Below are 17,887 nucleotides of genomic sequence, written 5' to 3'. Positions count from 1 at the left end.
ATGTTCATATAACACAGGCATCTCTGACATTCCTAATTTCCAGTAACATGGGCACTTAAATTCATGATTCAAGAAAAGGTAAACCAGAGGGCTTACACTGGGGGGTACTAATGAAAACCCAAGCGTGAAAATCTAACTCCTCAAAGCATCACTGGCTTATGGTAATGCCACATACTAAGCATTGACAGCTCTTTTCTATATATTCATTAGAAGCATGAGTGCCCATTTCTAGGGAATCCTTAAGCAACTGACATGTTGATACTTCTCAATAAAATTAGGAAAGTTTTTAAAAATCCTATACTTAACATTATCAAGTATGAAAACTATCTTACTGTTAACAATATTCTTATGGGAATATAATAATGTCAAAATTACAATTTATAGAAGAATAATAGGAGAAAAAATTATGCCTAAATAGGTATAGTTCTTCCTATAAAGCTGATTAATATGGTGCTTTACAAATTTACAAACTTTTAGATTTGGAAAACTGTGTTGTATAGTCTACACAGTCATCATATTTTTCTGTTCTTTCGGAATCCTGAGGCAGAATTAGCATTCTCCATACAATAATCTGTCACAGGGAAACCAAAGAGGAATACTAGAGTTTCCGAACAGCATTACCTTTTAATCTGCACTACTTTAAGGTGACAGGACACACCCAAGACACAAGGTAAATAAAGTGAGAAGTGTATGAATCCTTTGTACTTTGAGCTTTTCATAGGAAAAGTGTTATATAAATTCAAGTTGGTGTTTTGGGAGGCAAAGGAAACAAATAAATCTCAGACCAAAAAAAAAAAAAAAAAAAAATCCTAGTTTTTAAGACAGTTCCTAATGTCCAATATAGGATATAAGATACTGGCATTCAACTATCCAAATTTACATAGAATAATAGTACTTTGGAGAAATATAAATAAATACTTCTTAAAAATACAGGTACATAAATTAATGAAACTGGTATTTAAAAGATTTAATACAAGGAAAAAAAGTATTATATAGTGGTACCAATTCTTAATACAAATTAAGCATAGTTTATATAATTTCAAAAGTTATTCACATTATTGCTCGATACCACAGTTGTACGGAACAAGTTCTTGACACACACAAAATTTGTATAATTCCAGGTTTATAAAAACAAAAATTTATACATAGGCCATTTAGAAATTTAGAAAGTTTTAAAATGCATGGAGATATGTACAACCAAAAGGAGAAAAAAATGTATGTCTGTACATATTTGAAAGAAACAAACTGATCTGACTCAAACTTGTATGTCACACTCCCAATCAAAAAAGTATACATAACTGGACTGAAAGCAAACTAGTGGACTAAAACGGTACTAAATATGCCCTTCATTTCTTAGTAATAATCTGTTTTAAATATTAATGGGGTATTAAACACCAGCTTACTTTAATTCTACAACTTTTGCTTTCTTTCAAAAACTTTTCAGAAACACATATCCATTCTACAACTGTGTTAGACTGGGACAAATATTTTCCTTAGAAATTTTTTAAAGGAGTATTTCTATACTTTTGTATACAAGATTTGATAAACAATAAAAAATAACCCAAATAAGGCCATTATTAATATCATCTTGATCAAAAATATACAGATTGTAATGCTACTATATTTTGTGATCCTGAGCTCTAGTAACCATTAGATGCATGCATACCATTCAGGGATTTGTCTATTCTAATGAAAATAATTTAATCCTGCCTTACTACTTTTGAAGACAGAAATACCTTCAAAACTTTTTGATACGTCTTCATAATGTTACAGATATTTCTGCTGTAAACAGAGCATTAGGAATTGTATGAGAAAATATGTTAGGGTTCAAAAAGCTATGAAAGAAAATTTACTATTTTAAAATAATGACAATAAATTTAAAAAGCAAGAAAATAATACAAAGAGGGTGCTTGCTAGAACAGATAAGTAGAGCCTTACAAAGGTCTTTTTCTATATTAAGGAATTAATAAATAAAGGACTGTGTGTACCTTGGTGGTAAAATAAAAAAGGCTGGCCACTTTTTATGCTAAGTTCAAATGTATTTTTTTGATAATACAAAAAAGTAATCCTTGAAAATCAGAATACATAACATAAAAGAGCACAATAACTTAAGTATTAAACATCTGTATGAAATAACTGTTGCAAAGTCTGACAAAAATGCACACTTAGAACATGCGGTTATTTAAAAAAACAAAAACGGAAAAAAACACCACACGATTCTGTAGAACCAATGTTATGTCACCACCAGGAGAGCACCAAGCAAGGCACCATTGGAAAGACAACATACTTGGAAAGTCTCTATAAATAAAGTAAATGCTAATCTGGTCGAAAAATCGGTGTCTTTGGTAAAAATTCTATGAGGATGACCTGTAGAAGGAGAAAAAAAAGTTTTAAAAAGATTTTAAAAAAATTTTATCTTAAAAAAAACTTCAGTTATATTCCATCACTTAAAATGATTTTGATAGTGCCTCTGACAGACAGAAGGAGAGTGCATGCATGAATGAATGAGAAAAGGAAGCTACCATTTACTGAGAACTAACTACATACCAAATGTTTCACACTATATGGATCTATTTAATCCCAACAATTTTCTGTGAGGCAAGTATTGTCATACTCATTTTATAGATGAGAAAACTGATGATCCGAGAAGTGTAACACCATGGATTGTGGAGTCAGTATTTGAACAAAGGACTGTCTTAACTCCAAAGCCTTGTCCTTTCTACTGCCCTATGGTGGCTGTAGTTGACCCAATATTCACTTCCTCGGGCTTCCTCCCTTTTACCTAGAGTTGTTCTCATTTTATTGTACCAGGATATGTGATCTCTAGAAAAAGAGTTGGTCGTCTTTCTCTTAATTTTTTAAAAACAGTCTTTCTTTTTAAGTTAGCAAAATTAAAGGTTAAAATTTGTTCCAAAAGACTTTTTACAAGAAAACTAAAGGAAAATCAACAAATACAAAACATAGTAACACAGAAAGACACAAGTTGACCAGAGTTGATTTTTATTCTAAACTTGGAACTGTCTTAAATTACAATCAATTCTTCCTCTTGTTCCAACTCTATATGGAATAGATGCTAAATGATGAACTCCTCACTCTTTTTCAGAAACTGTGTCTTGATATGACCTCCAGGTTTGGATACTCTTCTACATTTAGCCATCTGGGCCAGAAACCTTCATTTTCACTCTTCAGTTCTGGCTTTTGATCTGTCTCAATAAAGAAGGTATTTCTATACGTGGCTCCAAAACATTCCTCTCCTAGTTGACTTATCCTTTGGTGCCCCCTGGGCCACTCTCCTGACCTGTTATTTGCCTACAAAATGTTTATTAGCTTCCTATCCAGCTTTTTTATTTGAGCTAGATTCCTCTGTTTCTCAGTTTCCTCATCTATAAAATAAAGGGATTGGAGAGATGACAAGATTCTTTGTAGCTCTAAAATTTGATGATTAAATTACATTTTACAGTATATACTACATAATGAATAATAAAAGCTATCTTTGACTATACTTGAATTATTACTAGTTTTTAAAGAATATCTCTTACAAACTTTTCCCTTCAGAAGCCACACATAAAAATTAACCACTCGTCTCATTTCTTCTAGATCATACTGCTCTGCCGTATCTCAATAAAAAAAAGTTGGTACAAGTTGGTATTTTTCATAGATTTACTCCAATATTCAAAATATAATCGAGGAGAATTACTTCCCTTTAACTAACAAATGAAATTTCTGTAAGTTAAATAAAATCTGAGGTCAAATAGATATATATGGTAGATAATTTACTATCTTAACTTTTCAAAACTATTTTTAGGGGGTTTTTTAAATTATGTTTTTCCCCCATTCAACTATCACAAACATATACATACACATATACACACACACTCTCTCTCTCTCCAAGAAAACTTAGAAAAATACATTTTTTAAGCAATTTTTTTAAACTACTCTTCTTAGTAGTGTTTATCTAAAAATTTATGATAATTAAAGGGAACTATTTTACAAACACAGCACATAAGTTCAGAATGTTCTGGAAGGTTAAATTAAATTATTTTGTTTTAATAATAGAACATCATAAAAATAAACATGAATATAATATGCATATTTTATGAATGAATGACATTCTTATAGTTCTATCTGGAAATAACAGTATTGGGAATAACTTTTATGTTTTTCTTTCCAAAGTAAATTTAGAAATGTGCAAAATAAATAAATAAATAAAAAGCTCCATTTTAAGCTTAGTGTTTGGGTTTATAAATATAGCAAATATTCTTTTCACAAAATCCTTTAAATCTCTTACATATCCATCCCTCCTCACAAAATACATAAACTCTCTCACCATCTATGATGAAAATATAAGACTAGCATATTCATAGGTCAATCTCAAAACAAGTTATTTGAATGTGCTTCTATTATTATAAAGAAGTATCGAGTGTCTTTTTATCATCATAAATTAACATGCTTAATATAATAGATAATGATAAAATCTACATTATTTGGTTCACTGAATAGAGATATTCTATGAAAGAAGAGACATTTTAAAGATATCTTTTATGTTCAAGGCTAGAAATGGGATTTGATTGTGCTAATGAAAGAGAAAATGCTACAGAGAAAAAAATTTTATGATAATTTCCAACTATTTCCAGTATCTAAGCACTGTTTTCATCAATCTTTTATACACATACACACACACACACACACACAAAACCTATGATGTCTATACTATTTCAAAGAATAGACAAAATTTGTCAGAAATGATGTGTCAGTTAACTCTTCCTCAGATCTTTTTATTTTTGTATATTACCTTTCCATATTTAAAATAAAACACCCAAGCTCGAGGGAGAATAAAGATTCATAATTTTCTATAGTATTCTGAACTTTTCAAAAGGAGAAAAACTGTTCAAGTAAATCAAGCAGTCAGTAAATTAAATCCCATTCTAAGCTCTAAAATCATTGTATATACATGCCCATTAGACGTCGTTTAAAGAATAAACACAGGATGAGCAACATCTCATCTCCTGTTTACTTTTAAGATAATTTTTACAAAATAATATTCCAATAACACTTTAAAAGACTCTTTAAAGGCCACTGAGGTATGGGCAGTTAAAATCTATAAAGGCTAAAGGTTTCTTAAGCTCCAGCGGCTTGACTGAAAGGTTTTCTTCCATACTTGGAAATCTGATTAGCATTATATAAAAAAGCCATATCTGACTTGCTGCGTAACCAAAGTTGTGGTTATTCTTTATACAGCATCTAAAATTTCACACTCCATCAACACATGTTCAGCCTATTTTATCTTGGCAATTAATTTATTATTTTTCAGAACACAGTGAAGCCTTGTTTTCAAGTCATTCATAACTTTATAAATCAGTCTTGCACATGAAACCATGCATCTGTGAACCGTAGAAAATCCTTGCACTCAGGAGATTAAGCTCCTGACACCTTTGCTGATTAATAATCATGGAAAGAATAAGATCAGAAGCAAAATAAATGATCATTTAATAGAGAAACTCACAAAACAGCCCTTTAACTTACATATTCCATCATGTTATTCGTTTCACATTTCCTTTTGCTCAGTCTCCAGTGCAAGCACAGCTAGACAAGAAGGAGAGTAAAAGAAGAAAAATGAGCTCTATTTTATTGCAGCACACAGACTAACCCATTTGTCCACCTTTCATATTTTTAGTTCAACAAAAGCATCTGTTTCCATACTGTGCAATTCAGACCCCAACGGTACGAAGCTGCTCCCTGTGGTACTCACCTTGTGGTATAACCTATTGTTTTCCCATTCTAATAACTTCTCAATCGATCTTCGTGTCTGGAAGACAAATGAGAAAAAAGTTTACTCTTGACTGGTTTTAGAAAAACTTTGTTTTGCAGCTGCTTTTTGTGTGAAAAGGAAAGAGGTATAAGACAGTGACTGAGTATAGGGTGGTCTATAACACTATCAATATTCTAGCACTAAATTGTAGCCTGAACAGAAATAGTACTTTGTTTTGATAAAGATATGGTTTTGGTTTTTGGCATTGTATTTTTTAACTGTTTCGAACTTACTAGCCTCTGATTAAAACTATCAAAGTCTAAACAGCTAATGTTATCTACCAAATGACACAAATTTAAATCCCCATTTCTTTCAAAAATATTGTAATACTTAAGTAGTAAAACAAGAATACCTTAATATATATATATTTTAAAGCAAAGGTTATTTACACATTAGTTAACGAAATGAAAAGGGCCTTTATAGTAAATTTAAAAAGGAAATAATTAAAGGTTAATAAAAAAATCAATTTGCTAACAAATCAAACTAATTTTTACCTCATACTTAAAAATAACGTCCAAATTTAAGAGCTAGTTTATTATTCCACAGATAAAGATTTTCCAACAGAGGCAAAACTGCATTTAAACCAATCATTTTTGTTGGTTTTCAAACAAAACTGGTTTTACTTGAAAATCAAACTATTCAATACTACTGTTAAAGGAATCAACTAAGAAATTTATATTTAAGATCACTTGATTTTTGCAATATATACTATGCAGCATGAAATGTTTCTTGCTTGGGAGGAATAAAGGGGAGGATAATTCATGGTGCCAGGTGTTAGGATGAGACTGACACAGATGCAGGTGCAAACAGGACAGTGTTGCCACAAGAAGCAACTGCAACTTGCTGCAGCTGCAGCTTCACTCAGTCTCCAATCATTTTTGTTGGTTTTCAAACAAAATTGGTTTTATTTGAAAATCAAACTCTTTATTCAATACTACTGTAAAAGGAACCAACTAAGAAATTTATATTTAAGATCACTTGATTTTTGCAATATATACTATGCAGCATGAAATGTTTCTTGCTTAGGAGGAAAAAAGGGGAGGATAATTCATGGTGCCAGGTGTTAGGATGAGACTGACACAGATGCAGGTGCAAACAGGACAGTGTTGCCACAAGAAGCAACTGCAACTTGCTGCAGCTGCAGCTTCCTTGCAAGGAAAGGAGAAAAGCATACAGCTCCATTAATGTGGCACAACTAAATAAGTACTAATCATCAAATACGAAAATCTTCATGTCAAACAAGGATGAGCTAGGTGAAAAACTGTTAGGATCAAGCTGGTTTTGAATGTTACATAATAAAATGTTTAATATTTATTTAAAGTACCTACTATAATTTAGTTACCATATTACCTCTTAGCATGTTAAACATGCTAAAGACACCACAGTCACAGAGGTGCCAATTATAATTCATAACTACTACTTACTGCCTTACATTTTCTAAGCTTATGTCATAAAAATCAGAAAATCAACTAACTCCCTGGATAATAATATGCCAATGACTAATTTATTACATTACTTTTTTTGAACAGTTTTTTGGCAAGAATTTTAAAGGAAAAAAGTGCCCTTGTTAACAATGATCAGCAAACCTCACTTGTTTCTTTGTAAAGATAGCCTTTTAGAGGCAGCTCTCCTTTTAAATGAAAATAGGGCAGCAGTTATGGTCACACTTTTTGTTAATTTAGTTGCCAGTCAGCCCCAAATCAAAAGAAAATAAGGCTGCAGAGTGTAATTAACATTCAGTTCAGTCGTTTTGTCCCTTGTCTAGCCCCCAAGCTTTGTTAAAATTGCCATCTGAATGCTGAAGGCTGTAGGGAAATCGATTTGATTCTAATCGCACCATGAAAAGAACATGATCTAACTGCTTTCAGCCCTCCGTAAATCTGTACTAGGTCTTTAGCACAATGCAACTTCCAATTTAAAAAGCACTGAATGTCTCGTCAATGACTTTGTGAAGAAAAAAGAACAAGGAGCAGACATAAAAATTCCAATAGTTGTTTAAGCATTAAAGTTCATTTGCATCACAGCGAACCTGAAAAGGGCTGACCTCTCAAACCGCCTCTCAGGTCTATGAAGTTGTAGCCTTGACAAGCTCACATTGACAGAGCTCATTGACTCTGAAAGGCTACTCTATCAATGGTGAAAAATGGCAATAGGTTCTACTCTGAGCAGGCATCTGCCTGCCCACCCGCTGCTAAACCAATGGCAAAACCGATTCAAAACCTGAATCTACCTTGTAATCTTCCTTTCTAGGACCTTTTAATAATAGATTAAGATTACTATACAATTTGAGGTTTTACTTTTTACTGATGGTTTAAAAAGGGGGCAGGGGGTATGAAAGAAGTAAGGTGGGGAGAACAAGCTTTCCAAGTCTCTTGTTTCATATTAATGTATAAAAATTAAAAGGTTGACATTACAATCTGCAAATATTCATTACTCACAGAAAAAAGGGTAGTTACCCCAATCATCGTTTCATCACAAATTTAAACCCATACTATATTATAACAAGAACAAATCTCATTATGAATGGATCTCATGGTGTATATCATACATACACACACACATAAATTTAGAAACTTAAATATTTACTTTAAATAAATCAACTACCAGTATTTGAATAAAAGGTAATTATAAAGTATGAACCTTAAATTCCAAAATATTCATGTAGGAATTCTGAATTTATCCTTTGCCTCTAATTGAAAGTTTAATGACAAGGTTTGATGATATAATAATTATATCTTACAATATTTAAGAATTCTAAACCAAACAAACGGTGGTATGCCATATTCTAAGTAAGCATCTAAATATAAAATATTTTTACACACTTCACAGTCTGGAGTAATAGCTGTGAATTAACACCATCTAATCTTGCTATAAGACTTCTTTCCTGCTTGACAGGTGAAAAAAAAAGCACTTGCACGTGCAGCTTAATTAATCATTGCACTTGACATCTCAATGATTTACAGTGAGGAGCAGGTGAGAACATACAAAACCAGAAAGGAACCCTTCATCTGAGTGGAACATTTCTAGCACACTAAGGTGACAAGTATATAGATTGTAACAGTCATTAAAAAAAAAAAAGAAAGAAAAGAAAGAAAGAAAAGAAACTGTGCCACAAATTATTTGTTAGTAACAACAAAAGCTCAAATTAAATGGGGGAAAAAAAAGCTTTAACTACTGAGAATGTTTAATACTTTGCAATTATTTTAGTTAACAAAATCAAAATATATTTTCACAATTAAATACAATACCAATTTGGCAGATATTGAAAAAAATATGACACTTCAGCATTTATAAAAGCTATTTAAAGCCTTTAAACATGAAAAGAAAGTACCTTATTATTGCAGTAATCTAGAAATAAAAGTTAAGAGTTTATGTCCACAGGGTTGTCAGATAGCTATTTCTAATGAAATATAAGATTTAACATTGCCTAACTTTGTGATTACTACTGGACAAACAAACTTAACCATATAAATATCTGTCCTTGATTTTTAAAAGTTTGTATCGATCACCAAATTCAACATAAATTAAAGCAAACTAATATGCATCAGAAAAAAAAACAATATGTATAAGGTCTGTCAACATGAAGTACCAAAAAAATATATCATCTTTCGGTATTCTAGGTCAGTGTATCTAAAAATAAGTCATCTTAATTTTCTTAAAAGAATTTGGTGCTTGTGAAAAGCACCAGACTGACAGTCATGGGAACTAAAAATCTTCTATTTAACTGAAAGAACAGGGGAAAGGGCAGTGCAGGCTTCAGTGCAAGCTTCCCTACAGTGGGCCTTAATCCTTTTCAGTGCTCACACCCTGGGGGCGAGAGGACAGGTTAGTGGTTCTTAACCAATGAATCCTCAGTCCTTCTGCATAAGATGATCAATAAGAAATCTAGTTTTATCATGGATTCTTATCCTTAATTAAAAGGACCAAGACCATCAACTCATACCATGTAATCAAAACAAGTTTTTTATGAGAATAACATCATGTCAACTAACCTGGTTGGGAAAAGGACTGCTCCAAGCATCTGGACTCCTACTCATCTCCCTCATCACAGAGCTCTCACTTTAACTTTTTTTTTAACACATTTCCTCATTTCAGCACCTTGCTGATTTTATTTTTCTCACTGGTGAACTAGTTCTAATATAGCTGTTCAGCAATGTTAAAGTAAAAAATAATAGAGGTTTAAAAACATCATTACAATTATAAATAGACTTATTTATTAAATAGACTCAACTTGAGTAGTAAGTAGTAATAACAGGAGGATAGAAATTTTGGCTTCTACTCCTTTGTTTCCTTTACATTTTTGGCAGAATTGTGGAAATAAGTCAAAACATGCCAACTGCAAAAGAGGTAAAATAGCCTGGATAATTCACATAAAAGGCTAATTAAATAATGATTAATCAACAATTAATATTAGGTATGATATAGCCCTATCAATTTCCAAAGAAGCATCTAGAGTAAGCTTACAATAGAAAAATACATATGAAACACCTAAATAAAGTTATGTTACTGCAATTGAAAATCAGGATTTCCTGAAAATTCAAATTTGACGTATTATTAGAAGAAACATTTTTGTAATTTTTTTCTAATATCATACTTTCTAAGGAATATGTTATTATTCCCTATAAACAAATTATGTGCCACTAGATATAAATAAGTCTTTCAGGACAGCAAGAAATCATTTAGCAAATCTTCAATGTATTACTTCTCTACTTTGTTACCACTATTACTTAACAGCATACTCATTACCAACGATTCATTTACTCACAATCAATTGTTTGAAAAAACGGTTTTTCAAAGAAGTAGTTTTCTAGAACTTGCTAATAAAATCAATAGAAATTTCACAGATTTTAAAGTACTTAAAACCAAAGGAAAAACGTTTAATGTGGAAGCTGTAACAAAATTTCTCTGAATTTTTCTCAAAGAAATGGCATTCTTATCAGTCTTTAGAACATAAGATGCTAAGATATGTTAACAAAATGTATAAATAGGGTAGCTCACTAATAACTATTTGTAAAAGTTCAACTACTTAAAATTAAAGCTTATTTGAACAGGATTTATTCATAACATCACAATGTTCAATGTCTTATTTAAAACAAGTTTTAGTTTTAAACTCCTACGTTTATAATGCATTAATTAAGCTTTAGCTAAAATAATGCTTTGAATGTATTCATAATTTTTTAAACTTTTAAGTATTTTCAAATAAAAACTATACTTATCTTTTGACATCTGTGCAAATTCAAATCATTAAAATAAGTGAAACAAAAATGTTCTTAGTTATAAGTCATTAGAAAGAAACCATACAAAATTTTAAATAATTATTTTAACTTAAGAGAAAATTACTTGATTCACCTCTGTCTGTTCTGGATTAATATAAATCTTATACTGCAGTTATGTGCAGAAAATTAAATGGCATATCTCAGTATTATGATACATGAAAACTCTATATTCACCAAAAGACAAACTAGAATATGATTAGATTCCTCAAAAGGATTTTTAAACAAATTCCCTTCCTGTACTTAAAGGCCGCTTTTAAAAATTTTATGTGAATACTAACTTTTAAGTAACCTAAACTAAATATCCACTAAAGTATATTCAGAACAATCCTTTTCATACTGTTTGTTAAAAGTACTATTTTTAGATGAAGATAAACTAAACAACTGCAAATATTTTGTGTATCAAAAGTGCCCTTTTAACTTAGTACTGAGCAGTGACTTACAGGTACTAATCTTAAACAAGGTATGCTTAAATACAATTTAATCAAGAGTATATGACTAGGGCTTCCCTGGTGGCGCAGTGGTTAAGAATCCACCTGCCAATGCTGGGGACATGGGTTCGAGCCCTGGTCCGGGAAGATTCCACATGCCTCGGAGCAACTAAGTCCACATGCCTCGGAGCAACTAAGCCCGTGCACCACAACTACCGAGCCTGCGCTCTAGAGCCCGCGAGCCACAACTACTGAAGCCCGAGAGCCTACAGCCCGTGCTCCACAACAAGAGAAGCCACCGCAGTGAGAAGCCCTCACACCCCAATGAAGAGTAGCCCCCACTCGCCGCAACTAGAGAAAGCCCATATGCAGCAAGAAGACCCAACACAGCCAAAAATAAATAAATAAATAAATTTATATTAAAAAAAAGAGTGTATGACTAGGCTTGTGGTTCTTAACTTTTTAAGGTTACTCTACCTTGTGAATGATGAAAAAAGCATTTATGCATCAATATGTAAAATGTTGCACACAATTTTAAGGGGTTATCCACAAACCTCTGATAACTTTTCAGAAAATACTGATAACATATCAAAAAACTAAAACTGAGTTTCAACTGACAGCAGAAAATTAGAAAAATTATTCATAAGACAAATGAATTTCACTAAGCTAATAGAGTCAAATGTATTACTATCAGGGATTTTTAAAATCTATATAACTACACAAGGAAGAATCACTGGCTAGAACCAACAGGTGGGGTTAAAAAAAAATTACTGCTGATTAATTATAATGGACAACTGGAGAAACAGAAACAAAAAAGGAGTAAGGAATAGTATTTGTTGATCCTCACTTTGGATGTGACCCCATGCCATGTGTCTTCCCTTTGTTACCTTATTTAATCTTCACAATAAACCTAGAAGGCAGCTTGTATAACTTTTATTTTACATATGAAAACTGTGTCTTAGTGGGGTTAAGAAACTTAAAGCTACACTAGGAAATGGTGGAGCTGCGATTTGAAACCGGGATTGTATGGCTTTCAACATCATGCTCTCTCCATTATTCAACGAACTACGAATTTGTCAAGAATTTGTAACTTGTTGAATAACATGTCTATGACACGCAAGGTATCTTAAGCCACTAACTAGGCTATCGGCCTTGAACAGCCAACCTAATCTAAAACTAAATTTTCTCCAGCTCTAAGGTCTAGAAGTACTCATTCTACTTTATTCTTAAGTCTCAATGAGATTTATCCAAAATGTATTTTGTTTTTGTTTATATCTTGCTTTGTGCAACAAAACATGAATTGAGGTATATTATTATTTTATAGATTAAGTACACAGGCTTAAAGAAGTTAAATAGTTTGCCCAAGGTCACACAGCCAGTAAGGGTAATGACAGGATTCAAACTCAGATCTCTAAACTTTAAACCCAACATTCTTTTTACTTGGGATCAGCAAGCATAACTATTTTTACTTGCAACTGAATTAAGAGACATCAATTTATAAATCCTCCCAATCAAGGCACAAACATAAAATGAATACAACGTCCTTAAAATACGATTTCTTCAATTCCAAACACGAAGAAATTTCAAACAAAATGTTAAAAAACAAGAGAGTGATAATCACACCATTCTTTCCTTCCCCACATGCAAAGAACAGCATAATCTTTATGTAAAGTCAAGGTAACTAGAGACTTATATTTCTGTGTAGGATGTCAAACTCAAGCCAACACTCCCATCACAAATAGAAACGGATAAACTGAAGAAGAAAAAAACCCCATTATTTTTAAAACATCAGAAAATTCTGGAAGCAACAAGGACTAGATGAAATAAAATCCAGTGAAGGAAAGAGCGCTTTCTAAATCATTTGATGATTACGTACTGGCCATTTTCTTTCTTTGTTGATTAGAGAGGTCAGCTGAGGATTAGGCTTGGCACCAGTGGGACTCTACTAGGGAAAAGGGAAATCAACAGAGCTTTTGTAGGTTGTACAGCCTGGCCCAATGGACTGGAAATTAGATGTACCCTAAAATGCAAAGCCAGTTTTCCCTAGAGATACTACTGAATTCTGGGGCAGCATGGAAGGATGGGGGACCAAGACAAAAAGGCAGAGAAAAATTACTCATAGTCTCCTAGTATTTAGGAGACAAAATTCTGCTAGATGGAGGAGGATCTGCAACAAACTCATGATTGGTCTCCCCCTCAAAACACCTGAACCTGCATAAGATGGAAAGCTAAACTCAAAATATCCGAAGGATACAACCTCCTGAGGAGAGGAGACAAAGACCTGCCAGGCCTCAATCAAAAGTCTGAAAGGGTCATACCCAAGAAATAGAAAACCAGAGATGGACTGAATCTACTAAACTTGCAACCCAGCCCAACCCACCTCAATCTCTCATTAGATCAAAGTGATCATTCTCCTCAAGCTATCTGCCTAATACAGAACAGATGGGACCCTTGATTTTGGAAGATTTTTTCTGGAGTTTCTACTTCATTCTGTTTATAACATCTACCATAAAATTTAAAACTTTAAGAGTCAGGAAAAAATGACCAATAATCAAAAGAAAAAACCCACAGAAACAGATCCACAGATAATCCAAGTATTGGTATTAGCTGACAGGAATTTAAATTAACTATGATTAGTATGTTCAATTAAATAGAGGGAAAAGACGGACAAAATGGGTGAAAAGATGAAGAATTTCAAAAGAGGACTAGCCTCTATAAAAACATCAAATGGACCTTCTAGAACTGAAAAATACACCATCTGAAATTAAGAACTCATGGCATGGGGTAACAGCAGACTGGACACTGAAGAAGGTGAGCAAATCTTTCTATAAACCACCACACCAATACTATGTTCTACATATTCAGAGGGAACTGAATGTCAGCCAGCTCTAGGCAAAACACATTTTAAAGGAGTCGAACACATCTTTAAAGTCCCAGTGCAATCTCTGCACATTTAAGACTCAAAGTTTACACTTCTTTCTTGCATATCTTCTTTCATAATGAGAATTTAATTTAGTAACATGTTTTTACTCCAGCTAAAAACAAATCATCAGTGCCATTCACACTAACGGAAGTAATTTATTTAGTTTATGTAAGAATCAGTTTTCTAAGTTTCACGCCTAAAGTATTCTTTAAAATGAAACAGCAATAAATATATTCTTCTGGTCCTAAGAAATTTTTTACATGAGATCCCTTTTCCACAGCAATTGAAGTAAGATTTGAAAGAGGTTAAACCTATTTATCCTTATAATGTGGGAGATACTAAAGAAGAGGCAAGAAACTGCAAATTGAACACTTAAGGATAGATGGGTGTTAGAATACCGGACTCTACCTTCAGTGCGAGTCCCTGTCCCCCCTACTTTGCATTAACTCCTTACATGACATTCTCACTCTCTCTAAGAGTAAATACACAAGTTTTAAGGAAGGGTGTAATATTATAAAAAGAAAAAACTTTACCAGAAATAATGTGTACTTATTTATTAGGGAGTGAGACCCTGATAATTTTTCAAAGACAGGGATGTTGATTTTTGTTTTTATAAAAGTAAAATAGAAGCAAAAGCAATATATCAACTCTTAGTTGTCCAACTGGAACTTTGTATAAAATCTGATTAAAATATACTGTTTTCCTGCATCTTTACCTCCTTTATGGCCTCCTTCCTTTACTGTTAGTTTGTATTTTCAAGAAATACAAATTTGTTTATGGGCTTCCCTGGTGGCGCAGTGGTTGGGAGTCCGCCTGCCGATGCAGGGGACACGGGTTCGTGGCCCGGCCCGGGAAGATCCCACATGCCGCGGAGTGGCTGGGCCCATGAGCCATGGCCGCTGAGCCTGCGCGTCCGGAGCCTGTGCTCCGCAACGGGAGAGGCCACAGCAGTGAGAGGCCCACGTACCACACACACAAAAAAAAATACAAATTTGTTTAAATATTAGGGAAAAAATAATTGGAAAGCTAAATCTGCTGAAAAACTAAAGTACTGCAAAAGCTAATATAAAATGCTTGAACACTGTTACCATTTATAAATCAACTGGATAAACTTACAACACTCAATGGGCCTGAATCTCCTATCTTGTGAAATAATGATCTTTTAAGTTTCTTCCAAACCTCTAAAATCCCCCTGCTTCCAGGTATAAAATTAAATTATGATAAGTAATAAAAAACAGCTTGATTTTGTATCCTTATCAAAGAGTGAAAAAAAAGCATATCTGAGGCTTTACGCCTGGGGTTCAAATTATGGCCTAGCTTTGTAGACTGTGGGATCTCAAACAGATTACTTAACTTCTGAGCCTCAGTTTTCTCATCCTTAAAATAGGAATAATATGAATGCCTACTCTTGGAATTTGGGGAAGATTGAATGACACAGTACAAGTAAATTGATTAACTCAATGACCCTGGCATAAAGTGAACACTCAAGATTAGAAGAGAACGTTTGGGTTTTGCAATATATATGTGTATCAGATCATCATGTTATACACTTTAAACTTATGCAATGTTATGTATCAATTACATCTCAGTAAAGCTGGGGGTGGGGGAAGAATGCATGGGGTAGATCTTACATTAAATGTTCTTGTCACACATACATACACAAAAAAAGAGGGAGGAAAGGAGTGAATTATTAGAGGTGATGGTTGGGTTTACAGCACCGCTTATAATGTTGGTTTCACAGATGTATACTTATCTTGAACATATGAAAGCCCTTATAAATATGTTATATTTATAGAAATAAAGCAATTGGATAGCATTCGTTAAAAAAAAGTTAGCACTGGTTTTCCTATACTTTCAATTAATAATAATGATTGTCATAAGACTACATTTAACTCATCATCTCTTTTGTTTACCAGAAACTTTTCAAGATCGCCCTTCACTAAAATTTCATTATGATGTTTTTAAGTTTGTTTTGCTTTCATTACCTGAAACATGTTAGCATTTTTCTTCATCTAATTCTTCATCCAAAGGTTCACTGACATTCTCATCTTATGATTCAGAGTTACTGAATACACATGCTCAAATCCCAAACACAGAGTAAATTAGAGTTCTAAAAGTTTTGGGTAACTTTTAATACTGTTAGTATAACTGAGTAAGTATACTTCAAATTCCTCTCATATACAAATATTTGCAGCTCTTTGGTTATGACTGTCCTAGGTTCACTTTCCCTTGAATTTTTTTAAGTCTTACAAGGCTGCATTCTCACTCAAAACCCTCTACTCTTGACCTCTTCCATTTGGATTTTCCACCCCTTCTATACCCCAACCAAAGTGACTCACAATTATTGGATAACTAAACTTGAGGTTGAGAGAAAAGATATCTAGAAGTAAATCTAAGCATAATACAACTTAAAGTAAAACAGATGAGATACAGGCCTTTTTTTTTTTAATCAAAGTTTCAAAACTAAATAGCAATTATCCAAAAAAAACTCAGAGAAGCCAAAAAAGTAAAAGGAAAACTAAAAAAAAACAAAGAAAATATTTTACTAAAATGTTCAATCTTTAGATTTGAAATAAAAATCAATATTGAGAACTTCTTTACTTAGAGCTTGGAAATAGCGATGTTTTGTAGACCTACACAGCTCAATTTTCAAAGGATTATAGATTTTTAGGGCTGGAGAGTACCTAGAGAGATCAGTCAGCCTCTCTTCTTCTGAGATTAAAAGAAAAAGAAGATGTGGGGGGGATGGTGGTGAAAGTCCAGTCTCAGAGAGGTTTTAAGCGACTCTCTCAAAGTCACTCAGCTTCAAACACTAATTTACTATTGTTTATACTTTATCACACTGCTCCTGCAGAAAAAAAAAAATGTTATTTACTCTAAAAGACAAGATGCTTTTATTTACTTAGGAATATTATTTTGAATAGTGAGGACTATATCTTCTGAAATGTTACGTTCTTACTACTCACAAATTTCAAAAGCCAAAAGGTACATTCATTCAGCAAATACTTATTGAACATAAAGTAGACGAGAGGCACTGTGAGAGGCACTGGGGATATAGTAGTTAGCAAGACAGACACTGGGAAGAATAATAAAATGATATTAATAGCAACTGCCATTAACTAAGCACACACTATAGCCAAAATGCTATACTAAGTACCCTACATGCACTTGCTCTAATTTTTAAAACAACACTGCAAAGAAGAGATTAACGCCATCCTAGAGAGGTAAAAACTGAGGTTTAGAGAGAGTGAACTGATCAGTCATTGAGTAAGTACCACTTTCCAAACCAGTTCCTCTAGCACCAAAGTGCAGGTCCCAGCTACCACATGTTGCAGCCTATTTCCCTATTCCTAAAGAAATGATTCCCTGATACAGGACAACATACAAATAAAAGTATAAAGGGAATGGAAATATACACTATTTACAACAAATCCATACAGAGAGCACTTTT

At 32.9% G+C, this 17,887-nt stretch overlaps 1 protein-coding gene across 2 annotated transcripts in view; it reads right to left on the bottom strand.

The window, feature by feature from the left end:
- Positions 1–1,001: 1,001 nt before the first annotated feature.
- The window catches only part of CHIC2 (cysteine rich hydrophobic domain 2), a 47,615-nt gene continuing 30,729 nt past the window's right edge, over positions 1,002–17,887 (bottom strand). For both annotated transcript variants that reach the window (XM_082653575.1, XM_082653576.1), the window contains exons 4-6: positions 5,750–5,806; positions 5,524–5,583; positions 1,002–2,367 (exon numbers count right to left, since the gene is read on the bottom strand). In XM_082653575.1, coding sequence (XP_082509701.1) covers positions 2,317–2,367; positions 5,524–5,583; positions 5,750–5,806 — 168 coding nt within the window. In that variant the 3' untranslated portion in view covers positions 1,002–2,316. The remainder of the gene's footprint in view (positions 2,368–5,523; positions 5,584–5,749; positions 5,807–17,887) is intronic.

Source organism: Grampus griseus, assembly GCF_964374135.1.
Source record: "Grampus griseus genome assembly, chromosome: 4".
Classification (NCBI taxonomy): domain Eukaryota; kingdom Metazoa; phylum Chordata; class Mammalia; order Artiodactyla; family Delphinidae; genus Grampus; species Grampus griseus.
This window is presented reverse-complemented; position numbering and strand designations above follow the sequence as displayed.